The sequence below is a fragment of the Prenolepis imparis genome, unplaced genomic scaffold (genome assembly GCF_030444845.1).
Source record: "Prenolepis imparis isolate NDT839.2.m4 unplaced genomic scaffold, iyPreImpa1.0 SCAF_14, whole genome shotgun sequence".
Lineage (NCBI taxonomy): Eukaryota > Metazoa > Arthropoda > Insecta > Hymenoptera > Formicidae > Prenolepis > Prenolepis imparis.
Window position 1 is genome coordinate 7077634 of NW_028141172.1, and position 25940 is coordinate 7103573.

Genomic DNA, 25940 nt, shown 5'->3' on the forward strand with positions numbered 1-25940 from the left:
ATTGGTCAATCTTTTCGGACTGACCAATCAGAGCAAAGCAACTTGTCGGCTTAAGGTCATTTCACAATAGCTTGCAAATGCCTCGTTGACAGTGACAGTCGCGGATTGACCAATCAGCTGACAAGCTGCTTCGCTCTGATTGGTCAATCCGCAACTGTCAACTGTCAATTGACGGAACATAGAACCAATGACGTATATATAGACCCCATGGACGTATGAATATATCTGGACGGAGCTTTCTGGCGCGGGGGGTGAAGATTTTAGGGGAGGAGGGGGCCGCCATATTGTCTGGCGATATTAGTGCTGCTCCATAGGTATAGAACAGTGTCATTGAATTATTTTATTGTGCGAAATTAATTTATTACACGAAAATATTAAAAAATGCCGCTTTGTGTTGCAATCGGCTGTTACAACAAAAGTTATCGCAAAGCTAATGATAAAAATCTAGTCTTTCTTTCCCCGAATCCATAATAACACAATTCTTTTCATCAACCAACTGAGGCCGGTATTCATATAGTCCGTTCTCATTTCAAGACCGTCTTAAGTAATGTCTTAAGATGCAAATACGGCTCTGTGATTGGTTAATCACATCTTAAGATTGTACTTAAGGCAGTCTTAAATATAAGAACCGACTATGAATACCGGCCTGAGATGCAGTGATATATTTTTGTTATTTATATGAAGAACCGTAATTCTCATGATTCAGATTTTTTTAAACGAATTAAGAACACTTTTAGCTATAAAGTGGTCTCGTGGTATTACATATATATGATCAATATTGTTATATAATAAAGTTGATTTTAATGTTTATGAATGTAATTCATATATATATATACTATATATATATATATATATATATATATATATATATATATTTATGTATAAAATATATTTAGGTATAAAGTTATTTTCAATAATTTTTCAAAAATTTTAATAAATTATATTTTATATAATTATGACTTTATAGCTTAAAATGTTTTAATACGTTTCAAAAAAGCCAAAATATGAGGATTATGGTTCTCCATACAAACAATAAAAATATATCATATTTTGCATCATTTATATTAAAAGATATAAACTTTTAATATAAACATAGAAAATTATTTTCAATTGCGCACAATTGTTGAATTAATGTTCTATTCTATAAAAGTCTGTTCTCATGCAATAGAAGTAGAAATAAAATATCATGATATGTCACATTTCAAACAGAGCGCCAAAATGTCGCCAGACAAGATGGCCGATCCCCCGCCGCGCCAGTATCGGTCCCCTCGCCCTAAAACTAACTTTACGCTCCGTCCAGATATATTCATACGTCCATGATAAATCCTCTCTGCACTAGGGAAGCTGATTTTTTTCTAAAGAATCGATTTTTCAGATCGATTCAGATCGCCAGGTTAAGAATCGATTCACGATAAAATCGGACCTAAAAAAATCGATTCGATAAGATCGCGATTCAAAATCGATGTAGAAAAACAGTTTAAAAGCGCATATTTTTATACAAATAAATAATGAAAGATTGACAAAACAAATACAGAAAGTAGAGGAATTTCAATGATAACTCATTGTCAGATTGACATATGTTAAGATTTTGAAAAATTAACTATACTTAAAAAAGTAAAGATTAATAATATTATTTTATATTTTTAAAGGTTATTAAAAGTTAATAATATATATTAATATTAATATACTTTATTAAAAAATTAATACATTGTTATATAATACATACATTGAGAAAAAAAAATTGTTAACTTGACTAAATGCGTTCAATATTTGTTCCTTGTTCTCAGGAAGAATAGAGATAAGGAGGCCGAACTATGGCCGGTATTCATAGTCCGATCTTATATTTAAGATCGTCTTAAGTCCGAGCTTGAGATGCTACGCAGCCATTTGATTGGTTGAATGGGATCTTAAGTCAACCTCTGACCAGACTTAAGATGATCTTAAATATAAGAACGGACTATGAATACCGGCCTATGTGTTTGGGATGTGCGACCAAAACCGAGGCCCGATAGTAGTACCTATAGGTACCTATAGATGGCATTGCAATCACAAGATGCTCGTTAGTTTGAGAAAGAGGAGAGATTGCAGGATGTAGAGCAAGAAGGATAGAGAATGACTAACACAAAAGTCCACCGTGTACGTGTGAGGGTGCCGTCACATGGGGCGTAACTTGCGTAAGCGTAACCAGCGGATCGCCAATCACCGAGTTATTCCGATAGAGCTTGACGAAGGGCTCTATCGGAATAACTCGGTGATTGGCGATCCGCTGGTTACGCTTACGCAAGTTACGCCCCATGTGACGGCACCCTAAGTCCCGTGAGGCAAAAGCGCAATCTTGCGGAGCATTAATAAACTACAATTAGGCTCGACATTTGGTCGCACATTTCGATAATTCCTCAATGCTAGTTCGGCCTCCTTATCTCTATTTTTCATGCTTGTTCCTTATATTTTTGATTGTGCGGGGGCCTTTAAAAATGCAACGATACTTTAGTAAAAATTGATTCACGATCTTTAAGGTGCCTTTTCATGCTGACGCTCGACGTGACCAAAATTGACGAATTGGTATCTTTATTTTTGGTCACGTGACGTCTTTTGACGCTAAAAATGAGCGTCGAGCGTCAGCATGAAAAGGCACCTTTATGATTGTACCACGATCTTCGAATCGATCCAGTGTTTAATAATCGATCTAAAAAATCGATATATCGTGACACAAAAATCGACCTTTAAAAAATCGATGTTTAATCGGCATCCCTACTCTGCACCACAATCAAAGGTGCCGACACCATCAGCATCAGATATCAGATTCGAGATCAGAGGTTTCCAAGATGGCGAAGAAGACTCAAGCGGAGAAAGCGGCACAAAACGAGGAAACCGACAAAGGCAACGACGATCTGATGAACGACGATGAAGAGCCTAACTTCAGCGATCCCGAGGGCTTCGTCGACGATATCACCGATGATGGTGAGTCACCTCTCCGCGTCAAAATACCCCAGGCGGTGACACGTCCGCATTTGTCAGCCGCACTTGTCGCCGCAAGCATGGCGAATCTTGCATTTCGAATGCAGCATGTGCGATCTGATCTCAAAAAGTCCCTCCGCACCTGTTCGGATTCGAGTCGCGATTGATTTTGAAATCCCACCGAATGTCCAATGGATAAGATCGCCGATTTTCACCCAAGCTGTTGGCCGATGTAACTTAACCTATAAACATAAATTTCGGAGCAAATTTAAAATAAATAAAAAAGAATTAAGAGTATCTAAATGTAAATAACTTTCTTGAGTTGGAAGAATTGTAAAAAAAAATCTTATGATTACAGTGTAGATTTGATCCTTTTCCGAGAATCAAGGGAACCTATGCAAGGTTTTTCCTTCTTAAAAAAAAAAAAAAAAAAAAAAAAACCGTGCGATAGAAAATTCTTCAAATTAGAATTACTTTCTCTAAAAAAATTTTTGTTTATTAATATTGCACCAAATAATGGATAATAGTGAATAAAATAGTAAAAATAATGAATCATCTGCTCAGCAGACATCGTAATTTGTTTTTGTGGAAAAAAAAAGATTTTTTATATATTTATGCATTTCTTATTTGATATGCAAATATATCTGTTTTGACAATTTTAGTTAAAAAATGTGAAATAATGCAGTAAATGCTTATAGGGTACTCGTCATTCTCTCTTGTGCGAAGGAGCGGGAGGAGGGGGGATTTTGACACATATTAAAATGTATTCTATACATTAAGCTGAATAATTTGGTGACTTTGCCATGGAATAGATAATAAACAGCAATTAATTATTCTATCGATATTAATATGTCAAATTTGTTGTAGAATTACTTGGTGATATCCTGAAGCAGAAACCTTCGGAAACAGATGGGGTAGAATCGGTGATTGTTGTGGATAATGTACCTCGAGTGGAACCTGATAAATTAGAGAAGCTTCAGTCCGTCATCAACAAGGTGCTAGGAAAATTCGGTACAATTGTCAACCAATATTATCCGATGAATGAGAGCGATGGCAAGACTAAAGGGTGAGAGTTCAAACTGATTTAGATTGGAAGAAAAATTGTGGAGAAGCTTTTTTTTTAATATTTTATGCAAATTTTATCATTTTTTTTTCTTCTTTGACAGATACATTTTTCTGGAATACAACAATCATCTGAACGCTCTCGCGGCAGTCAAATCCACCAACAATTACAAAATCGACAAATCGCATACGTTCAAGGTCAATCTTTTCACGGATTTCAATAAATTTGAGGATATACCCGAAAACTGGGAGCCGCCGATAGCTCAGCCCTTTAAATCTGCCAGCGATTTGCACTATCATCTGCTTGAACCAGATGCTTACGATCAGTTTTGCGTTCTTAGTGGCAATGGGGCAAATGTATCGGTGCAAATCTGGCAGAACTCCGCACCAGAGCCTACTTCACTTGAAGAACGCAATGTGAGTGGTTTTACTCATAAGATAAAAAAAATATATGGATAATAAGTAAGTCCTGATGTAAACTCTTTTTTTTAGTATGTTATTTCTAAAAATACATCACAATTTTTCTTTTTAACTATTTATTTAATATACAGGGTCCCAAAAGTCCTGCAACAGTTAAATATCTAGAAAATAAAGGCTTTTTGAGAAAAATGTTTCAAATAAAAGTTTTAGGACATCCTGTATATTAATTATAATGTTTAGTTTAAGATCTAAAAAATACAAAAAACTATGAAACTTGGAAATTATGGATTCTAATGGTCACATAAGTCTGTTAGAACACGATAATCAAGATCAAAGCTATTTTTCTTTTTCTTTTCCTTTTTAGCGCTGGACAGAGACATACGTAAAGTGGTCGCAGTTGGGCACGTATCTAGCAACGTTCCACAAGCTGGGAGTCGCGCTATGGGGTGGACCACAATTCACCCAACAGGCGAGATTCAGCCAGCGAGGCGTCGAATGCATCGATTTTTCACCCTTCGAGCGTTATCTGGTCACTTATACCCCGCGTACCGACCTCGGACAAGATCAGAAGCGGCTGGTGATCTGGGATGTTTTGTCGGGCCAAGAGAAACGGTCCTTCTTCCCCGACGGATCTTCCGTCTGGCCGATCTTCCGCTGGTCGCACGACGATAAATATCTAGCGCGCATGGGAGAGGATGTCCTTAGCGTTTACGAGACTCCAGTAAGCACCTTCTTATAATTTATATTTTTAAACAGTCTCTTGAATATAGTTTGTACAGTTTTTAACACTAATTACTGCTTTTGTTGCTTTGAACTCATCAGTGAATTGCTGACATTGTCATGTTTTTTCAGTCATTTGGTCTCCTGGATAAGAAGAGCATCAAAATACCAGGGATCAGAGATTTCAGTTGGTCTCCAACGGACAACGTTCTCGCTTATTGGGTTCCAGAGGACAAGGACGTCCCAGCTAGAGTGACTCTGTTAGAAATTCCCAAGTGAGTCTTTAGTCTTGAATTAGCTATCGTATTCAAACGAGAGTGTGATTTTTTCATCAAACGATTTCCTGATTTTCAGCCGTAATGAAATACGAAATAAAAATCTGTTTAATGTGGCTGACTGCAAGATTTTTTGGCAAAAATCTGGTGATTATCTGTGCGTAAAAGTCGATCGCTTTGCTAAGCGCAAGGAAAAGACGGAGCAAAAGTACACAGTGAGTTTTAGCTATTCTTTTGTCGCACATGTATTGATCGTTTTTAATTAATATACGTACTTTATACATACTTTATACGTACTAAATACATACTTTAGCAAGAGCTTTGAATTTTATATTTATATTTTGTAAAATAATTATTAGAAATAAAGAATAATAATTTTATATTTTAAAAAACAGTTTTTATGTGATGGTTAATGTTATCAAAACTTATTTATTTATTTCGTGTTACAGGGTATGTCATATAACTTCGAGATCTTCCACATGAGAGAGAAACAGATTCCCGTGGACAGCGTGGAAATAAAGGAGCCGATTCATGCTTTCGCTTGGGAGCCGGTCGGCAGCAAGTTTGCCATCATTCACGGAGAGATACCCAGCGTGAATGTCAGCTTTTACGAAGTGCGATACGGTCACCAGCCCGCTCTTCTCAGTAAGTGAGAATGTATAGTATTTTCATTATATATGTTCTTTTCGATTTGATTAAGGCTCCTGGCTCCTTGTCAACCATGGAATTGTGACATCAAAGGCGAGAAAACACTCTAAAAATTCTTAAATGCCATTTCGAAATAAAAAGATATTTCGATGAAACAGCACTTCGAATGGCTTTAGCACACTTTTAAAATACCTCGAAAACTATCCTTTTCCTTTTATAATCAATCAACAGCTGTAAAATAAACTGTAATATTAGGCCCAATCTGTTCTTTGCACATGCGCAGTCATTCCGCGTGACAAAGTCAGATATCACGATCATTTTACGGTTGTTGATTGATTGTCAAGGGAAAAGAATAGTTTTCGAGGTATTTTAAAAATGTGCTAAAGCCATCTGAAATAGTGTTTCATCGAAATATCTTTTCATTTATAAATGGCATCTAAGAATTTTCAGCATGCAGCAGAATTTTCGCCTCTGACGTCACAATCTAACATAGCTGCGGCGAGGACCCAGGAGCCTTGGCAAGTGTTTGTTTTATCAGTTTAAGTTCAATATTATTTATAAATCGCTCCTCTGATGTCCTTTCCAGAGAGATTAGAGAAGAAAGCTTGCAATCACTTATTTTGGTCGCCATCGGGTCAGTTTATTGTCCTCGCTGGCCTGACAACGATGGCGGGTGCTCTAGAATTTATCGACACCAATGATTTTACCATCATGAATTCCACTGATCATTATCAAACATCGGACGTGGAATGGGATCCTACCGGCAGGTAGGTTCAAAGGCTGGCATCGAAACAGTCGTCTGTATAAAAAAAGCTAATAACTTGCACAAATATACACATTTTTTTAAATTTACTTCATTTTATATATATATATATTTAGGCATCTCAATTTAAATGTCCACTCACCCTATATATTAAGAAATTGACTTTACCAATTCTCTCATCGTGCTCAATTTCAGATACGTCGTCACAGCAGTGTCCAATTGGAAGACCAGTGTTGACAATGGTTACTGGATATGGACGTTCCAAGGCCGCATTTTAAAGAGAGTCAACCTGAATGCGTTCAATCAATTGCTCTGGCGACCGCGATCACCGACTTTGCTCACCGCAGAACAGATCAAAGAGATCAAAAAGAATCTGAAGAAATATTCGGCGCAATTCGAGAGCAAAGATCGCATGCGGCTAACACGTGCTTCAAAGGTATTTAATAATCATTAATTGCACTTAATGTAATACTTTAAAACGCTCGTCTTTTTACTCTCGATCTTTAAATAATTTCTTTTTATATTTATAATTTACAATTATTTATTATTAATTATTTATATTTACAATTTGTAAATAGTTGCATGTGCGTAGAAAAAAACTTTTCTTCGAAAGTTTCAACAGGTTTCTGGGTGATTTTATATTTTAATATAAAATAATATAATATATAATGAATAATAAATAAATTCAACATATATAATAAATAATAAAATAATAAAAAATATAATAAATTTAAAATATATAATAAAATATATATAATATATATCTATATAAATAATAAATATATAATTAATATAAATATAAATAATAATAATTATATAGATAAATAATATAAATAAAATAAATAATTAAATATATATAATATATATTATACCATATATAACATATATTTAAATATACAGAGTTGTCTTACATTTTTTGTACAATACTTTAAATACTTTATTAGCGTGTTTTAGAGATAAAACAGAGTCAAAAATTCTAATACAAAAATTCGCCCTGTATAAGTTAAAATAATAAATTATATATTACATATATATTTTAATTTTTGATATTTTATATTTTAATAACTGATCAATTTTATAGGAGTTAATTGAGAAGCGTTGCTTATTGATGAAGGCGTTCGAAGAATATCGCACGAAACGAATCGAAGAATGGAACAATCAGAAGAAACGCCGTCTTGAATTACGTTGCAGTAAGTATAAATATTATAAATAATATTAGGCGTCTTTCAAAATATTCTATAAATAATTATAGATGTCTTTGAAATAAAAAAAAATGCATGTAAAAATGCATTATGCATAAAAACGCATAAAATATTCTTTTAACATTGTTCGAGATTAATTGTGTTTGTACGCTTTTAGATATCGACACCGACGAGCTAGATTCAGATTCGAAGAACGTAGAAGAGGAGGTCGTGGAATTTTTCGTCAAGGAAGAAGCGTTTGTAATTGACGATAAATAAAATTTCGCAGAAAAACTGTTAATTGCCGCGTGCTGTCAGTTGCCGTTCTTGGAAATCTCTGAGTACAAAAGTACTCAGGTGGTCGGTTTCCATCTACACAAAGTGTCGCAACATTAATCGTCGTCATCATCATCGATAATTGCAATCGAATCTCGTTGCAATTATCTTGATCTGTGAACCATGAGTGGTTTTAACAGACAATCATCCTTGTATTATTATTATTACTATTGTATTCGGATTAAAGTCGCCTTCGCGTATCCGATGTTACGCAAAAAGCGACGGCATCGTAATAATATTAAATTCTATCATATCCCTTATAGAATAGCCTGCGAGAAAATCATGCCACCTAATTTACTGTCAGATAATTTACGAAATAAAATGCTACTTTATTTATCACTTTACGAGACGACGATTAATTTTTGAATCTTATACGAAAATTTAAATAATAAAGAATTCTATAAGATTCCAAAATCTGAAATCACATTTGTCAGAGAATCATTTATCAGAGCTCATCAGATCTCTTTAAATTCCATAACAGTTTTATTACATTCTAATAAAGAAATTTACAACTGGAGCTTTTATATAAAATAATCTCTTAGAATTTCCAAAATTATATTTAATTGGTCACAAAGTTTGGATTTTTTTTTTATAAAAATTTAAACTACAAAATTAAATACAAATTAAACTACAAAATATTAAGCTATAGTTTTAATCAAAAGAATATACTTGTCACTTTCTTAAATAATTGTAAACTATTTTCATAGCTTAACTCTGTCAGATAAATTTGACTGGCTTTAAATTTATTAATAAAATCTGACCAAACTTTCTGACCAATCTAAATAGAAACAATAATTCTAGAGAACGATAACAATAAAAAAATCTGCGTCGACATTTTTTGTATAAATAATATACAAATTAATCGAGCTTCCTAAGAAGCATAATAATGCGGATTTTTTTTACTTATTGCGCAACAATATTACAGCTAAAATTAAATAAGTATTTGCGTAATTTATCTTATTTAAAACTCTTGGGTCCTCGCCACAGCCATGTAGATTGTGACGTCAGAAGCGAGAATTCTGCTGCATGCTGAAAATTCTTAGGTGCCATTTTTAAATGAAAAGATATTTTGATGAAACACTACTTTCAGATGGCTTTAGCACACTTTTAAAATACCTCGAAAACTATTCTTTTCCCTTGACAATCAATCAACAACCGTAAAATGATCGTGATATCTGACTTTGTCACGCGGAATGACTGCGCATGTGCAAAGACCAGATTGGGCCTAATATTACAATCATTTTACAGCTGTTTATTGATTATAAAGAGAAAGGGATAGTTTTCGAGGTATTTTAAGAGTGTGCTAAAGCCATCTGTGCTGTTTTATCGAAATATTTTTTTATTTCGAAATGGCATCTAAGAATTTTTAGCGTGTATTTTCTCGCCTCTGACGTCACAATTCCAACATGGTCGGCGAGAAACTAGGAACCTTAAAGGCAAGCACATTTTTATTTCAAAAATAATAACGAAAGAAAAGTACGATTGCGCACACCCAGGCTGGCGGTACTCTATCTCGCTGCAAGAAGGTCTTTCTTGTTGTGGGCTTAGCACATGAGAACAATCGTGCCTGTTCCTCGTGCAATGCGTCCTGCAACTTCTCATTCCTCGTTACTACGGCTATCTGCGTCTCAAGATCCCTGTTAACCGATCTGTAACCTAAATTATCTTTTATTTTTCAATATACACTGATTCTATAAATATATTAAAATATCAAGAAAGCTATATTCATTTATTGCGACTTTTCCTCTCATTATTAATATTTATGATATCTATTAGTGATATTTATAATATAAAAAACAACTATTTCAGAGTGTCTATTCCTAGAAAAAACTGAGAAAACTAAGGAAGGAACGTACAATAAGCTGTAGAAAAAGTTGCAATATTCTTTATTGATATTTGAGATTTAGAATTTAGATAAGAACTTATCTTACCAAAATTTGGCGAGCCTATGAGGGTTAATGAAGGTTTTTGCTGATCAGGCAAAGTGAACCAGAGACCCTTGGCGTGGTAAGTCCATCCCGGCTTGATGAACTCCCATAATGTTATCCTGTTCTGCTGATCCATCTTTTCACATAAATCATAGAAAGATTCCTCTATTCTGGTGTACGCTGCCGGAATTCCTCTGGCAATTCCTTTAGCATCTTGAAGATAAAAAAATATTATAAGTAATCGCAAAAATATAAAATAATTATTATAACTATTTATATTTATATAAATTCGTTGAAGAAAAAAATTATAATCTTGTAAAAACAGATGCTATACAAAAATCTTAGTTTACAAAATTAATTCAAAGTTCGAAATAATTTATATTAATGAATTTATATTAATGATATATTAATAAAAATTATATTTTAATTATATTGATTATATTAATAAAAAATATTTAACGATAACATACTGAAAAAACCGTTGGCAGTGGGATGCGCTGTCAAAAGATGACACGTTGCTTGGCAATCTTTAAGCAAAGCCTGGCTGTAATCGAAGGTGAGATTGAAATAACCTGTCGCTAATCTGAGTGTAGCTCCCACTGGAGCTGTTTGTATGAGCTTCAATGTTATCTCGCTGTCGTGATAGACGTCCAGCTGACCCATCTGTACCAATGGAAATATCCATGTGTCTGCATCTGCAAAATTACATTGAATAATTGAATAATCTAATGCAACCTCATAAAGTAATACCACTCCATATTCTTATTTCACTTAATCAGTAATAAACTTAATCAAATTAATACAACTTAATCGATAAAATATTTTTAAGTATTTTTCTTGCTTTGTATTACATAAAACTTGTAAAGAAACGGCATTACCTTCTTTATCGAGATTAGCACGCTTTTCTATTTCATTCTGGAATAGCGTTTGTATCTTGGACGCGGCTTCTTGGATAAAAGTTTTTCTGGATCCTTTGTAAGGATGACAGTTCACAGCAGGATTCAAATCCGTATTGCCGTCCGGTTGTAACAGAAAGCTAAATTCCATCACTTTCTCGATCAAGCTATTATAAAAGTCACAAAGTTCCTTGCAATCTTCAATGACGAAATATCGGTCCTGCCGATTCGTGAAATAATCGTTGCTAAGGTTCGCTCTGCAAAATATATATAACATTTTTAAAAAAATAATCTTATATATATGTATTTCTAAAACACTAAAAAAATTTGGTTGCCATTTTTAATAATCTCCAAGACATCATCAAAAAGGATATTCTCTTCCATAGTAGCAAACTGACGTCATTAGACGTCAAAATGACGTTACTTTGACGTCTAATGACGTCAAAATGACGTTACTTTGACGTCTAATGACGTCATTCGATGTCAAAATGACATACGTTTGCTACCTGGGTTCTTCCTTAGATTAATTATTACTGAAAAATCTTAACAAACCCTACAACTCCTTCTTTTTCGAGCAATTATCGTGACAACAACTGTCAACCTACCCGCTGATGATCAAATCATCATCGATTATGTACAACTTCATGTGCTGCAAACCGATGAGCTCGTTAAAGCGATCGGGGATTGTCGCCTTCATGACGCCACGTAGTTTCGGTGTGTGATAGAGGAAGACCTTACAGCGATCGCCATATTTGCCTTTAAGCAACGGCTCCAGCATCTTTCTGGAGTTCTGCTTGCCACGTGAACCTCTCATGTAGTCCAGGAGAATCCGGACTTGTACGTTGCCATCAGTCGTATTCATCGTTTGCTCTATAACATTCACCTGTGCCAAGAAACGAAACTTCAGAAGGTCGAATTTGAAAGCTAAAAAATTTATCATATGCGTCTCTCTCCCTTTCTCAATTTCAATCTTCTCTGTAATCTTTATAGGTCGTTATTACAGATTTTTTTTATTCCGATTGATTAGCTCGACGAGTTTTTCTATTATAAACCTATCAGCTTTTATTGTTATACCTACCAACTCAGTTTCTAAAGGACCAATACCTAAATACAATGAGGCAAATGTAATTCTCTTCTTGGCGTGCTTGCACTTGTCCAACAGAGTAGTGTAAAATACTTGTGGTTTGTGAATTATAGTAATCTGTTGATGAAAACAGTCTTGTTAAAATAAGATATTCACTTTTTGGTCACATGTATAATTTTTACTTTACCTTGGAGCCATTCACTGGGAAGGCAGGAGCTACGGTACGCAGCCAGGATAGCGAGCTTGTCTCCTGTTGCACAGAAATGTCCAACTCTCTCAACTTCTGATTGTTCAGCATTGCTATCTGCGCTTTGTATCTGACACACAGTGAATGTGTACAATGAATCTTTACTTCAGCCACAGCATCTAGTAACTTTGGTTCGTAAAACCTAAAATAGATATGCATGAATAAATAGAGGCTGTCAAAACAATAGAAATATGTGTATAAATATATATAAATATATATATATATATATTATATAATTATTGCATTAGTAGATTATGACATCATAATTTATTATATTAATTTAATAAAATTATCTTTGTTGTTATCTACAAGATAAGATATTATTTGTGATAGTGCAATATATAATTTATCATAAAAATTATGTATATTGTTTACAAAATTGTTTACAAAATATTATTAATTATATATTTGCCGCAATGTAAAAAAATTTATAATTATTCGTGTTACATTATATTAACGCTATGATTATTTGTATTACATTACATTATAATTATCATTACTATTTACACCGTGTTAAATGTCAAATTTGAATTTGAAGGTTATGCTTCATCAATCAGAAAATTCACGCGAAAAATGAAATGACGCGCTTCGAAAAATATTAAAATAATTCGCACCGTTTAAAAATCCGCAGAGTCGTGCTGTGCATGAGGAAATGCACTTTCCAACGCAGTCATAAGTAATAAACACGAATAAACACACAAATTCACGTGCACGACTTTCAATAATATAGGGTGCGTTCCGTTTCTCGCATGATGCGCATAGGAGCGCACGAGATCGTTCCGTTTCAGTCCATGCGCAGTTCATGCGCGCATGGGAACGGTCTCTCATCACAACGCCGCGCCATGTCGCGCCGCGCATGAGAGCGCACGAGCTGCCTCAGCTCCCGAGGTGGTGTAGTCCATGCGTGGTTCATGCGCGAGAGTTATTTAGGCGGGAAGGAGACTGTCTGCAAAGGGTCTGTTCCGTTTCTCTATGCGCAGTAAGAGTGATGGGAAAAAGGGAACGAGCCAATGCGCTCATGCGATGCGCTGCGTTTTATGCAGTTCATGCGTGAAACGGAACGCACTATAGATTATAGGTGTCAGTATTTCAGTCATGAAGAATAGAGATAAGGAGGCCGAACTAGCATTGAGGAATTATCGAAATGTGCGACCAAATGTCGAGCCTAATTGTAGTTTATTAATGCTCCGCAAGGTTGCGCTTTTGCCTCACGGGACTCACACGTACACGGTGGACTTTTGTGTTAGTCATTCTCTATCCTTCTTGCTCTACATCCTGCAATCTCTCCTCTCTCTCAAACTAACGAGCATCTTGTGATTGCAATGCCATCTATAGGTACCTATAGGTACTACTATCGGGCCTCGGTTTTGGTCGCACATCCCAAACACATAGTTCGGCCTCCTTATCTCTATTCTTCATGATTTCAGTATTCAGTATTGGCAAGCGATGCGGATTTTTCGCGCATGCGTGATGAATAAACAGTACTTAATTATAACGCTGTATTTCTATAAGCTATGTAGCACTGTAGAGCAAAAAAGAAAGAGCTAAAGAGCTACAGAGCTTATATAGAGAGCGAGAATTTTCTTACAGAATATATACCACTATATATATATATATATATATATATATATATATATATATAATCTATAAGGCTGTATATAACATTTAACATTATATAATAATAATTGGATATAATTTGAATAATTTTGTTTATAGCATATATATTATTTTTAATAATTTATTTTACTATATATATGACAAACATGTGTTAAAAAACATATAAAATTTATATAAAATATGAATTATATATAAATACCCAAGGAGAACAAATAAGTCAAAATGATGTCAATTTGACGTCATATTGATCAAATTTGGACATAAATTTGATCCAAATTTGATCAATATGACATCAAATTGACATCATTTTGACTTATTTGTTCTCCTTGGGTATATATATATAAATAATTATAATATAAAAACTTTGCTTGTCAAAATTTATTTAAAATTTTTTAAAAATAATCTTACTGTATAATCTTATCTTTTACAAAAAAGTTTTTGTAACATTTTTTTAATGATAAAAGTATTGAATTTATTCTATCGTAATAAATAATAATGTTAATTTTTTGCATAAAATTTTTTTCTTTTATAATTAAAATAAATGATTAAGGAATAGGCTAATAAGAGCCGGTGCGTCAGAAATAAAAAAAAATAACAAAATTTTGCGTTTCCGACGCATCGGCTCTTATTAGCCTATTCCTTTAATCCTTTATTCAAATATATATTAGTAGATTATCTCCATCATAATTTAATTAAAATAAATATTGCGCAATAAGCGAAACATATATATATATATATATATATACATATACATATATATATATATATTAATGGATATGTATATCTGTGCAACTGCTGACATTTTTGTATATGACATTTAATATAGCTACAAATAACAATATAATAATAACTCATAATATTAATTAGAGTTTATTGTGTATTTTAATTAATTATTTTAAATTATATATATATATATATATACAATATATATTAGCCTTATATATAGTGCATAATAAATTAAAACAATAAGATATTGCTTGATATATTTCATACTTTTATTCTAATAATAAAAAATGAGAAAATAATTTATTGCAGATATATATCCTTCTCCATTATATTGAAGAAAATTGTATTGCACATGTGTAAATATATTCCACAATAATAACTTATAATATACTGTTCCTATTTTATACAGAGAATGAAAAACTATTACACGCAGCTATTTTACAAAGCATATAAAAATAAATTTATAAAATTCCAATATTTCTAATCTACGATTTATATAAATGTATCGCGCATCAAATGGCGATTTTATTGACGGTTCAAAATAAAAATGGATGTATAGTTATATAGTTCCGTTAAAATAGATATAAAAATACTGCTATATGAGATATAAAAAAAGTGTTTTTTGCAAAAAACAAACAGATATGGCCGGCTCTCAGGCTTTTTTGTTGGGTTATTATTATATATAATAATTATATTATATATAATATTATTATATATAAATATGTATATTTTCAACTCTTCTTCTGTTATAATTTTCTTTTATATTTTTCTATTTCTTCTTTTAATTTTTCTATTTTTTCCTTATTACTCTTCGAGACTATATTTCAATCTATTTTATTTATTTTAATTATCTTAAATTATCTGATTTTAAATATTAAATATTTAGATTTTTTATTTCACTTTCTTTCTGAAATTGTATTCTTGAAGAAATGTTCATCTATCTAAAAGATTCTATCTAAATCCGCGCATATATAGAATTAATGTTAATTAAATTCTCTTGTTCACTAACATAAAGTGTTGTACATACATGCGACATTTTTGTTGACGAAATAAATCGAAAAGTTCAAAGCCAATTTTTTTCTAAGCAAAAAAAGATACCATATTAAATAAGTTTCATCCAATTTCATCGTTTTTAGACATGTAAACTATGCGTTGGATAGTATATGAGTCACCAATTGTGAACATAATGTCTATAGAACGAATGGCATTGATTTCTCTCTCAATGAATTTTATTTAATAATTCTTCCTTTATTAAGCATCGCAGAAAAAATAATATAGGATTTTTTGATTTATTTTTCAACAAGGAATTTTGCTATGTACTTAATTGAGCGCAAATTAATTAATCTCTGTATATATCATCTTTCGATTAAATATAAAAGTTGGAGTAGTGGGGTGTTCTGTTGCTAAGCGACCAATGTATACACACGTGGCGCAATTGACAGACACTTGCTTTATATCAGTGGCTGTATACCCACGCTAACGCACGCTTGTAAATAATTAGAATATCTTCTTATTACAAAAAAATAATATTACAATTAAAAATCGATAAAAAGTTAATATTACAATTTAATCGATATGTTGCTGAAATATCTCGGTACCGTTATGCCAGCGCAGGTGAGTAAAACACAATTATTATCTCGAAGCAAAATTTATTGAAAAAAAGCCTATTATTATTAATTTTCTAGAGAGATAGAGAACAAACTAAGTTTTTTAAATAGAGAATGATATTTGTATTTTGTCTCTATTAAATAAAAGTGCTTTTGTGAGAAGTGCATTACGTTGTTATTATACTTGTTATTATTTATGTATAGCTTAAAAATAAATTTATTATATTTATAGGAGAGTGAGAACAAAGTAATTGATATAGCATGGTCGCCAAATAATTTAAAGTTAGCTGTAGCATCCTCAGATCGTTCCATTTATCTCTTCGATGAGAACGGCGTCAAACGCGATAGATTTTCTACTAAACCTGTTGATGTTAAGGTATATTTATTCAATTAATATAAGTTTGATATATGTTATTAATATTACAATCTAATATGTGTACATATGTATTTATAAAACACTTCAGAATTTCTAAATTTTATGTATAAAATTAATACTAATACTAATAAAAACAACATCTTTTTTCATCATTTGTAGTTTGGCAAAAAAAGTTATATGATAAAGGGAATAGCTTTCTCACCGGAATCTACAAAGATTGCAGTTGGTCAAACCGACTGCATTGTCTATGTATATAAAATAGGAGAGGATTGGTAACTATGTCAACATTCAATTTGAAAAAAAGAGAAGAAAAATACGTATAAAAATTGTAATAAATTATTAAGATCAGAAATTATTTCAGGAACGACAAGAAAGTAATCTGCAATAAATTTAAACAAAGTTCTGCGGTGACCTGCTTGATTTGGCCCGCAGAAACCAGAGAAGGTCCAATTATCATAGGATTGGCGGATGGAAAAGTCCGCGCGGCCCTGATCAAGTCGCAGAAGGCGCAAACCTTGTACACCTCTGATGCCATGACGATAGCTTTAGCTAGCAAGTAAATCAAAACCCATCAACTATGTTTTGATCGGCATTAGTTGCTATAATGCAGATCTGCGAGGTTTTGTTATTTGGGAATTATAGGTGGTTTCGTACATAATTTTATGCGTTGAATCTGGCTGCAAAAATTTCCTATCACGTCAGATATTTGAGGTAAGTAGAGTAAAATGGTCCAAAATTGGCATATTGTGTGTGTGGGGGAGGGGGGGGGGGATATAGTCATCTTTATCTCAAAAACCTGACATGATAGACAATTTCTGATAGACAATTTCTGATTCATATTCAACGCAGAAAATTACTTAAGAGAAACCAACTATAATCCTCAAACAACTTTTAACACCTTTAATTTCGCAGGCGTGCGTAATGATTCATAATTACAATTCGTCAAAATTCCAATAACGTTTATAGTTTTTTCTCTCGACTTCCAGCATCCGCGGCAACGGCTTCATATCGAGCCACGCCGATGGCAGTATCATCCGGTATTACATCACCGAGAACGATGGTGCAGAACCATCGGGACGTGTGTGCGTTCACGGAGTACCTGCTTACGCACTAGCCTGGTCGCAGTCGCATATCCTGGCGGCAGGTAGCGACAAGCGGTTGACCGTGTACGATTCGTATGGCAAGCCGGTCAAAACCTTTGATTACAGCCGAGATTCTGAAGAGAGAGAGATCACGGTGGCCTGTTGCAGCCCGAGCGGTCAAAGCGTCGCCGTGGGTTCCTGGGATAAGGTACGCATCTTCGATTGGTCGCCACGACGAAGCATCTGGGAGGAGACTAATGTGCGTGCTCTGCCTAATTTCTACACGATCACGGCTCTCGCCTGGAGGAGAGACGGTTCAAAGCTAGCGGTCGGGGGATTGTGCGGTGGTGTCGAGCAATTCGAAACAATCCTAAGGTGACTGAGGCTTTTACTTATATTAGAATTGGTTTTCGGGTTTGAACCGCGTAGCTTTTTGTTTGATTCCAACGTTTCGTGAACATTTCAGCTCACTTCATCAGGGAGAAACAACCTGATATTGATAGCTTTTACTTATATTGGCACAAAATTACTTCAGAGAGATACCTCTATATCTGATATATCTAGATATCTCTATATCTAGATATCACTTTAAATTTTCCTGTCTTTGTCTTTAGACGCACAGTAGTCCGCGGCAGTCATGAGGTGGCCTATGTAGGTCCCAGCCAGGTAGTGATTCGACCTCTGAACGATTCTTCGCAACGTTCCATCGTTGTCAGATCGCAGACTGGTCTGGAGATCGAAGACGTGCGCGTTTTAGGACGTAGGGACAATAACATTGTGGCACGCACGGCGCGCACTCTGCTGATCGGTGACATCGAACTGGGTTTAATCAGCGAGATTCCGTGGGAAGACCGATCTGGCGGCGGCGAGAAGTTTTTCTTTGAGTATCCAATCGTTTGCCTGATTTTCTATTCCGGTGAGCTAACAATCGTTGAATACGGTCAGAACGAGGCGCTCGGTTCCGTACGAACAGAAGCAGTAAACCCGCACGTGGTCAGTGTACGTGTAAACGAACGACCTTCGATCAGCGGGATCGATAATAAAAAGCTGGCTTATCTACTGGATCCGAAAACCGTCCGCGTGATCGATCTATTAACCAGTGCGACCATCAGCGTAATTGTTCATGATGCTCGAATCGACTGGTTGGAGCTGAGCGAGGCAGGTCATCGGCTACTATCGCGCGACAAGCGAGGTCGCCTTTGGCTAAGCAATGACACAGATGGAAGGTGAATAAATAATGAAACATCTTGTTAGAATTATTAGTATCTGTTATGAAAGATATTTTGTAGATGTTTCAAAGAATTAAAAAATTACAATATCTATGTTTTTAAAACAGAATGTAATATAAGAGATAAACTTTTAGCATCAATTTAATATTTTCATTGAAGATTTAGTTTATTATTAAGAGAAAATCTTTATCAGACTTTATAATGATTTTTTCTGAAGATTCTTTCTAATTATAATTTTAATTTTTATTTATACGCGCGGAACACTAGAGTTTTGCTGGTAACTGGGGCATCCTTTGCATCTTGGGTATCCGGAAGTGATGTCGTCATCGCTCAGACAGGCCAAACCCTGGCCGTTTGGTACAATGTAGACGCGCCAGAAGCTGCCACGCTGACGCCAATCAAGGGCGATGTGATAGATGTCGTTCGCGAAGATGGTCGGACGTCCGTGATAGTAGAGGAGCATGGTGTCAAGGTACCATATGTGCTGGATGAAGGATTGATCGAATTTGGTACTGCGCTGCACGATAATGACTTTGGTAGAGTCGTTCTGTTCCTGGAAAATATGGGCGACAATCCGCAAGTAGAGACTATGTGGGAAAATGTGGCTAGAAACGCGATGAGTGAGAGAAAGCTTATGATAGCCGCCAGATGTTACGCCGCTATGGGCGACGTGGCTTGCGCGAAGTTTTTGGAGGAGACCGCCAAGGTTCTTCTTTTTTCTTTCTAAGTATTTTCGATCTCTTTTTAGATACAGTATATCATATTATCTCTTCTATCATGTTTCAAGATCGGTGAGAAGTATGCTGAAGAGACAGGGAACGATCCAATGGCCAATCCGGATTGTTGGGCCCGGTTGGCCATATTGAACGGCGATTTAAAAACAGCCGAGGCAATCTATCTAGAGCAGAACGAGCTGGACAAGGCGCTAGATATGTATCAACGCTATTGGCACTGGGAGGAAGCTTTGACTTTGGCCAAGAGTCGCGACTGGAGCGGTTTGTCAGAATTGCGAGATCGTCATTTGGCTTGGCTACTAGACAGTGGTCAAGCAGCCCGTGCAGCATCAATCATAGAGAGTACAAATCCCAGGCGAGCCGTGAAGCTTTATCTGGAAGCACGTCGACCTGGGCGAGCCGCCAGATTAATCCTTAGTGACAACGAATTACTGGAAGATGAGCGAGTCGTCGAGGAGGTCATTAATGGCCTTAAAGCTACCGATCTCATGGAACTCGCTGGAGAACTACTGGAGAAAACTGGCGCCGGTTCCGAGGCGATCAGTTGTTACGCTCAAGCTGGCGTGTTTGCCAGAGCCCTCGATCTAGCACGCAAAGTTGATCCCACCTTAGTAGTCGAGCTCGAAAGGGATTGGGGAAAGCATCTAGCAGAAAACGGTCATTACGATGCCGCCATTAATCATTTCATCGAAGCGGGTGAAACGATATTAGCATTGAAGGCTGCTATCAATGCGCGACAATGGAGAAAAGCTTTGCAAATTATACAGGTGCAGTAATTGCATTCTGAATGCATGTCTTATAGAAAATAGAATATTGATAAAAAAATTTAGACTTTGAATCCTTTGTTATTATATTTCTTCTTTCTTTTCAGGTAATCGAGAACGATGATGACCCTGAGATCCGTCAGCAGTGTGAAAAATTGGGCGAATACTTCTCGTCGATTGGGGAACGCAACTTAGCGGAGAGTCTCTTTGTTCGCGCCGGAAATGCGCAACGTGCCGTGGAAGCTCACGTGCAATCGGGTGATTGGTTGCGCGCGCACCAAGTGGCTCAGGAATATATGAAGAGTGATGAAGCCAATCAAGTATTGGCGAAACATGCCGAGAGTCTGCAACAGGCCGGCGAACTTCGCCACGCTGAGGCGCTCTACGTCACCATCGGCGATCACGACACGGCGATCGCGATGTATCGTAAGGCAGGACACCACAGCGACATGATCAGATTGGTCGCCGAGCATCGGCCGGACCTACTTCAAACCACTCATGCGCATCTGGCGAGGGAATTAGAAGCAGCCGGCAAGCCGAGAGAGGCCGAAGAACACTTCCTAGGTCAGTCTCGAATATAAATCAACTGATAGTTTTAAACTACTATAAAAAAAGTTCCTTTTTTTCCTTCGATAAATGAATTTAACATTTTTGATGCAAATCTCAATTAGCATTCCGCTCATATAAAACTCGTTGCGAGTAAATATCAATTATACATCTAATCGTATTATTGCTGTATAAGTACTCGTATCTAATTGTAAAGTATATATATATATATATATATAGGCCCTAGACGGTCAATATTATTGTACAATAATATTAAAGCACACACAGACCCTAGACGGTCAATATTATTACACAATAATATTAATGACACTCTTCTCTATACAGTACATTAACAGTGATATTGCGCAATAATACTTATAGACGATACAATATTTTCAGGTTGCGCAATATATTTCAATAAACTTATTTTGATTGACACAATATATTGCACAAACCTTCAATATAACATACAAACGATCAATAATATTTTGCAATGTCAAATATTGTGCAATAATATTGACCGTCTAGGGCCTATATATACTTAAGAGACAGATCTAAATGGGCACAGCCACTCATATTCACCTAGGATAACTAGCCAATCTGATTGACCAATCAGAAAGTCCTGTGTTTGAAAACCAATAAGCAATGTATTTGATTAGGCGTCACCCGTATCCAAGCACAAAAGATTCAAATTTAATCTACAGTTAATTTAACTTGTATCATTCTATCGCAGGTGCTGGTGATTGGCGCGGAGCAGTTACAGCTTATAGATCTGCCAATATGTGGGAGGACGCGTTGAGAGTTGCCAAGAAGGCTTCGGGAGAAAAGGCAGCACAGCAGGTAAGATTTAAGCTAGAAAAATGCAAAAAAAACATTGTTTTGTCTTTCTTATTATTCTTAGTAAATAAACTTTTTTTTCTTAGGTTGCCTTGATGTGGGCCCGGACATTGGCTCCGGAATTAGGTGCAAGGCTTCTGATGCGACTTAACTATTTGGATCCCTGTCTGCAATTGGCTTGCGAGGCCAGTTTGTTCGAATGGGCTCTAGAAATTGCCAAATATGGCACGGTGGACCAAAAGAAAGAGGTTCACTATCGCCACGCTATGGCGCTGGAAGACGAAGGTCGTTTCGTTGAGGCCGAAAAGGAGTTCGTGCAGGCCGGCAAGATCATGGAGGCTGTGCAAATGTACATACATAACCGCGATTGGGAATCCGCAGAGGACGTCGCGCGATCGCACAGTCAGGAGGCAGTGGCGCAGGTTTTGATCGCCCGAGCCGCCGAAGCTGCCGAGGGACAAGACTACGCCACGGCAGAGGCTCTACTTTTGAGAGCTCACAAACCGGATATGATAATAGAACACTATAAGGTTGGCCTCTTCTCGAAATTTACACAGATTGTAAATGAGAAAACAGAAGCTTTACAAAATTTCTTTATTTCAGACAGCCGGGATGTGGTCCGAGGCGTTGCGAGTGTGTCGAGAATATTTACCCAGTCAGGAAGCAGCCCTTCGCAGAGAATTGGGTCAAAAGAGTGCGGGATTGGACGGGGCAAATGCGTTGGAAGAGGCTCGAAAATGGCTTGATCTCGGAGAAGTGCGAGCTGCCCTGGACACCCTGATCTTGAACCCGCAAGCGCCCAGATCGTATCTTATTCGTGCGGCTGATATTCTTTTGCATCAAGCGGATCCCGAAACAGCATCAGAAATCGGGGGTGACCTAGGTGCACGCTTATTCTCCGTTGGTGAACACGCACTCGCCGCTCAGGTATTTTTACTTCGATTTCAGTTTGTTTTCTTTTTTATTATTACTAATACTAATACTTTCTTAAATATATAATCCAGCTTTCTTACTCTATTTAACATGTCTATTTATACTTGGATCAAATTCTAAATATTAATATCTGAATATAAAGATTAAAAACAAGAACGAGGTAAAGAATTTAAAAAAATGAACGCTCGATGACTGAACGTTTCGTATCATCGCAGGTATTTCTTCAAGCGGATCGTCTGAAGGACGCGGTGAGCTCGCTGGTGGCAGTTGGTGAGTGGGATCGTGCGCGTCGGATTGTTCGCGAGCTCGCTCCCGATCTGGAACCATATCTTGAAGAGAAATACCGGAATGCTATGGCAAATGAGAGTGAAATGGAACGGCTGGCGGAGGTGGATGGCAACGCCGCCCTCGAGATGATGGCGCGCAAAGGTCAATGGAGCCAGGTGTTTGACGTCGCGAGCTCGCAGGGTTCGGAGGTATTGCATAGATTTGTGGCGCGACGCGCCGCGCAATTGCTGAAGAACGATGCCGCGCCGCAAGCGTTACAGCTCTACGCGCAGTATGGCGCGCCCGCAATCTCGCAGAATTTTAATCTGTATGTCCAATTAGCCGAGAGTGTCCTAAATGCGGCGCAGCAGGAATACAGGTACGATATATTGCGGCCAGGAAGAATAGAGATAAGGAGGCCGAGCTATGTGTTTGGGATGTGCGACCAAAACCGAGGCCCGATAGTAGTACCTATAGGTACCTATAGATGGCATTGCATTCACAAGATGCTCGTTAGTTTGAGAGAGAGGAGAGATTGCAGGATGTAGAGCAAGAAGGATAGAGAATGACTAACACAAAAGTCCACCGTGTACGTGTGAGTCCCGTGAGGCAAAAGCGCAACCTTGCGGAGCATTAATAAACTACAATTAGGCTCGACATTTGGTCGCACATTTCGATAATTCCTCAATACTAGTTCGGCCTCTTTATCTCTATTCTTCATGATTGCGGCTAACGATGTTTGCTAGCAATATCTTTTCACACGTAGCTTTCTTCTTTCCTCTATTAGTAGTAGCAATAAGTTATAGTGAATAGTGCTATTATAGTCTCTGACGACACCTCATGATGATCATTCTTGTAGTTAGCTAGGTGTTTCGATCTGGAGTTTAGCATCAGGCTTATTCGATCCAACATTCTTGCTCTTTTTAAGTTCTGGGGACTTAGAAACATTCGTTCCCAGGTTCTGTATTTTTTAGAAATTAGTGATGAACCTGTGAATGAAATTAGTGAGTCCCTGCATGCATAGATGATTTTTTTTTCTAGTAAATTCGAATTGTTTTCGCGATGTTTTCTTCTACTGAAGCTTCTTTTGACCTTTTTATTTTTAAATAAATGTGTTCTGATGTATAGAAGTCGGCCAATAGAGCCAAGCGCGAAAATTAATTTTTAATTTTTCGGAACAGTATCTCTTGGTTTGAGATCACTGAGTTCCATTTGATTAATTATCAATTAACCTCGTACTTACAATGGAAAAATAGGCGAGAAAAATATAGGTCCGAAAAGTCGCTGAAGCGGGAATTGCTTTTTATTTTTGTTATGTTGGAAATTTTGATATTGAAAGATTTATTGGAGAGAGGTTTATTTGAACACATTACAATTGGATACAACCATTTATATCGATCTAAGGTTAGGATTAGCAGGATTAGCACTAGGGTTGAGATTGAACAATGAGAGAGATTGACCAATCAGACAGTCCTGTGTTCAATTGATCAATAAACAAAGGTGTCCAATTGAATGCCACCTGATTTATTATATCTTTTGTTCGTCTCATATGCTGCTGTTTCCTTTTTGCCTCTTCGCTCATTATTCGCTGATTAACTAATTCTTTTCCAGATATTTGGTTCAGCTTCGTGACGTTTTGCACGGTTTCTGCCGCTTATCTCCGCCCTCCGACAGATTCGAGCGGCTCTTAGAAGCTGCGCATTTCTTCGCCGTGAAACACGGTTGTCGTTCGTTCCCGGCACTTTCTGGCATCGTCGTCAAAGTGTCCGTCAGCCTTCTGCGATACACCGACATACTCCACGCCGACAAAGCTTACTACGAAGCTGGCATCACGACGCGTTCCGCGGGTCTTTTGAGCGAAGCTTTTGTCTTCCTCAATCATTTCCTCGATCTGGAGGAGTGTATCGAGGAGGAGGGCGATAGCAACGTTCTCGACGTGGACGATCTACGCGTCACCGATTTTCCGCTAGAAGTCCCACTTCCGGAGAGTCTCGGGGTCGCGACGGATCAACGCGAGGAAGCGAGAGAATGGGTGCTGGCGGTATCTATGGATCAGAAGATCGAGCAGGGTCTGCCGGTCGACCAGAGAGGCGTCTACGTGGGCTCGTTGACGTCACCGACTAACTCCGATGCGCCTCTTCAGCAATGCGTAATCACGGGATATCCGGTGCGCGGTCCGGTCATCAAATTCGAGGAGACCAACCGCGTGGCGGATCGCGACGATTGGACCAAGTTGACCAACACGGCGAGACAAGCGTCTCCGGATTCGCCGCTAAACGACATCCTGGCGTTTCTTCAGGAATGGTGCGGCGCGGTACCCAAGTACTCGTTTTGAAGAGAAAAAATTAAGCTTTAATTTTGATTGAAACGAAATAAAGATGGATAAAGATAGTATAAAAAGAAAAATTGAAATAATAATTAAATTAATTTCAAATAATTTTGTAGTGTTTTGTAGATAAATAAATAAACAATAATAGATTATTTGTTGATATAAGTGTGCTTCCTTTAATGTTCTTACCGAAGCGATTATTTTCTTTCGTTTAGCCGAGACTATGAAGAATACAGTCGCTCTGTTAATATCATTTCGAGAAGAATTTGAAAGAAGCATTATTATAATACGTCAAATTGCTCTCTATTAATCCTTCTTTTTAGCCAGACATTGCGTTCGTTCTGCAGCTGACGAAGGGATTTGAGAGGAGACGGG

At 36.5% G+C, this 25940-nt stretch overlaps 3 protein-coding genes across 4 annotated transcripts; 2 read left to right on the forward strand and 1 right to left on the reverse strand.

Moving 5' to 3' along the window:
- Window positions 1–2772: 2772 nt before the first annotated feature.
- Window positions 2773–8784, forward strand: Eif3b (eukaryotic translation initiation factor 3 subunit B). Its single transcript, XM_083054370.1, has 11 exons — window positions 2773–2961; window positions 3826–4024; window positions 4125–4437; window positions 4805–5161; window positions 5293–5435; window positions 5515–5650; window positions 5885–6080; window positions 6670–6850; window positions 7042–7282; window positions 7928–8036; window positions 8206–8784. The coding sequence occupies exons 1-11, from the start codon at window positions 2826–2828 to the stop codon at window positions 8304–8306; spliced, it is 2112 nt and encodes a 703-aa protein (XP_082910496.1). The 5' UTR covers window positions 2773–2825; the 3' UTR covers window positions 8307–8784.
- Window positions 8785–8935: 151 nt separating this feature from the next.
- Pgs1 (Phosphatidylglycerophosphate synthase 1) lies at window positions 8936–13438 on the reverse strand. Of its 2 annotated transcripts, none has more exons than XM_083054373.1 (8): window positions 13133–13438; window positions 12459–12660; window positions 12266–12388; window positions 11793–12070; window positions 11170–11444; window positions 10762–10986; window positions 10295–10504; window positions 8936–10028 (listed from the first exon to the last, which is right to left on the reverse strand). In XM_083054373.1, the coding sequence occupies exons 1-8, from the start codon at window positions 13162–13164 to the stop codon at window positions 9817–9819; spliced, it is 1557 nt and encodes a 518-aa protein (XP_082910499.1). In that variant the 5' UTR covers window positions 13165–13438; the 3' UTR covers window positions 8936–9816. The 2 variants fall into 2 exon arrangements, with proteins under 2 accessions (XP_082910499.1, XP_082910500.1); XM_083054374.1 differs by having other exon boundaries at window positions 8936–10019; window positions 13133–13164.
- A 2889-nt stretch (window positions 13439–16327) lies between these two features.
- Oseg2 (intraflagellar transport protein Oseg2) lies at window positions 16328–25675 on the forward strand. Its single transcript, XM_083054361.1, has 14 exons — window positions 16328–16475; window positions 16701–16844; window positions 17004–17116; window positions 17206–17400; window positions 17831–18301; window positions 18541–19152; window positions 19423–19861; window positions 19943–20656; window positions 20761–21217; window positions 21933–22039; window positions 22123–22566; window positions 22640–22963; window positions 23185–23615; window positions 24848–25675. Exons 1-14 carry the CDS (start codon window positions 16437–16439, stop codon window positions 25569–25571), a joined length of 5214 nt encoding a protein of 1737 aa, XP_082910487.1. The 5' UTR covers window positions 16328–16436; the 3' UTR covers window positions 25572–25675.
- The last annotated feature ends 265 nt before the right edge of the window (window positions 25676–25940 follow it).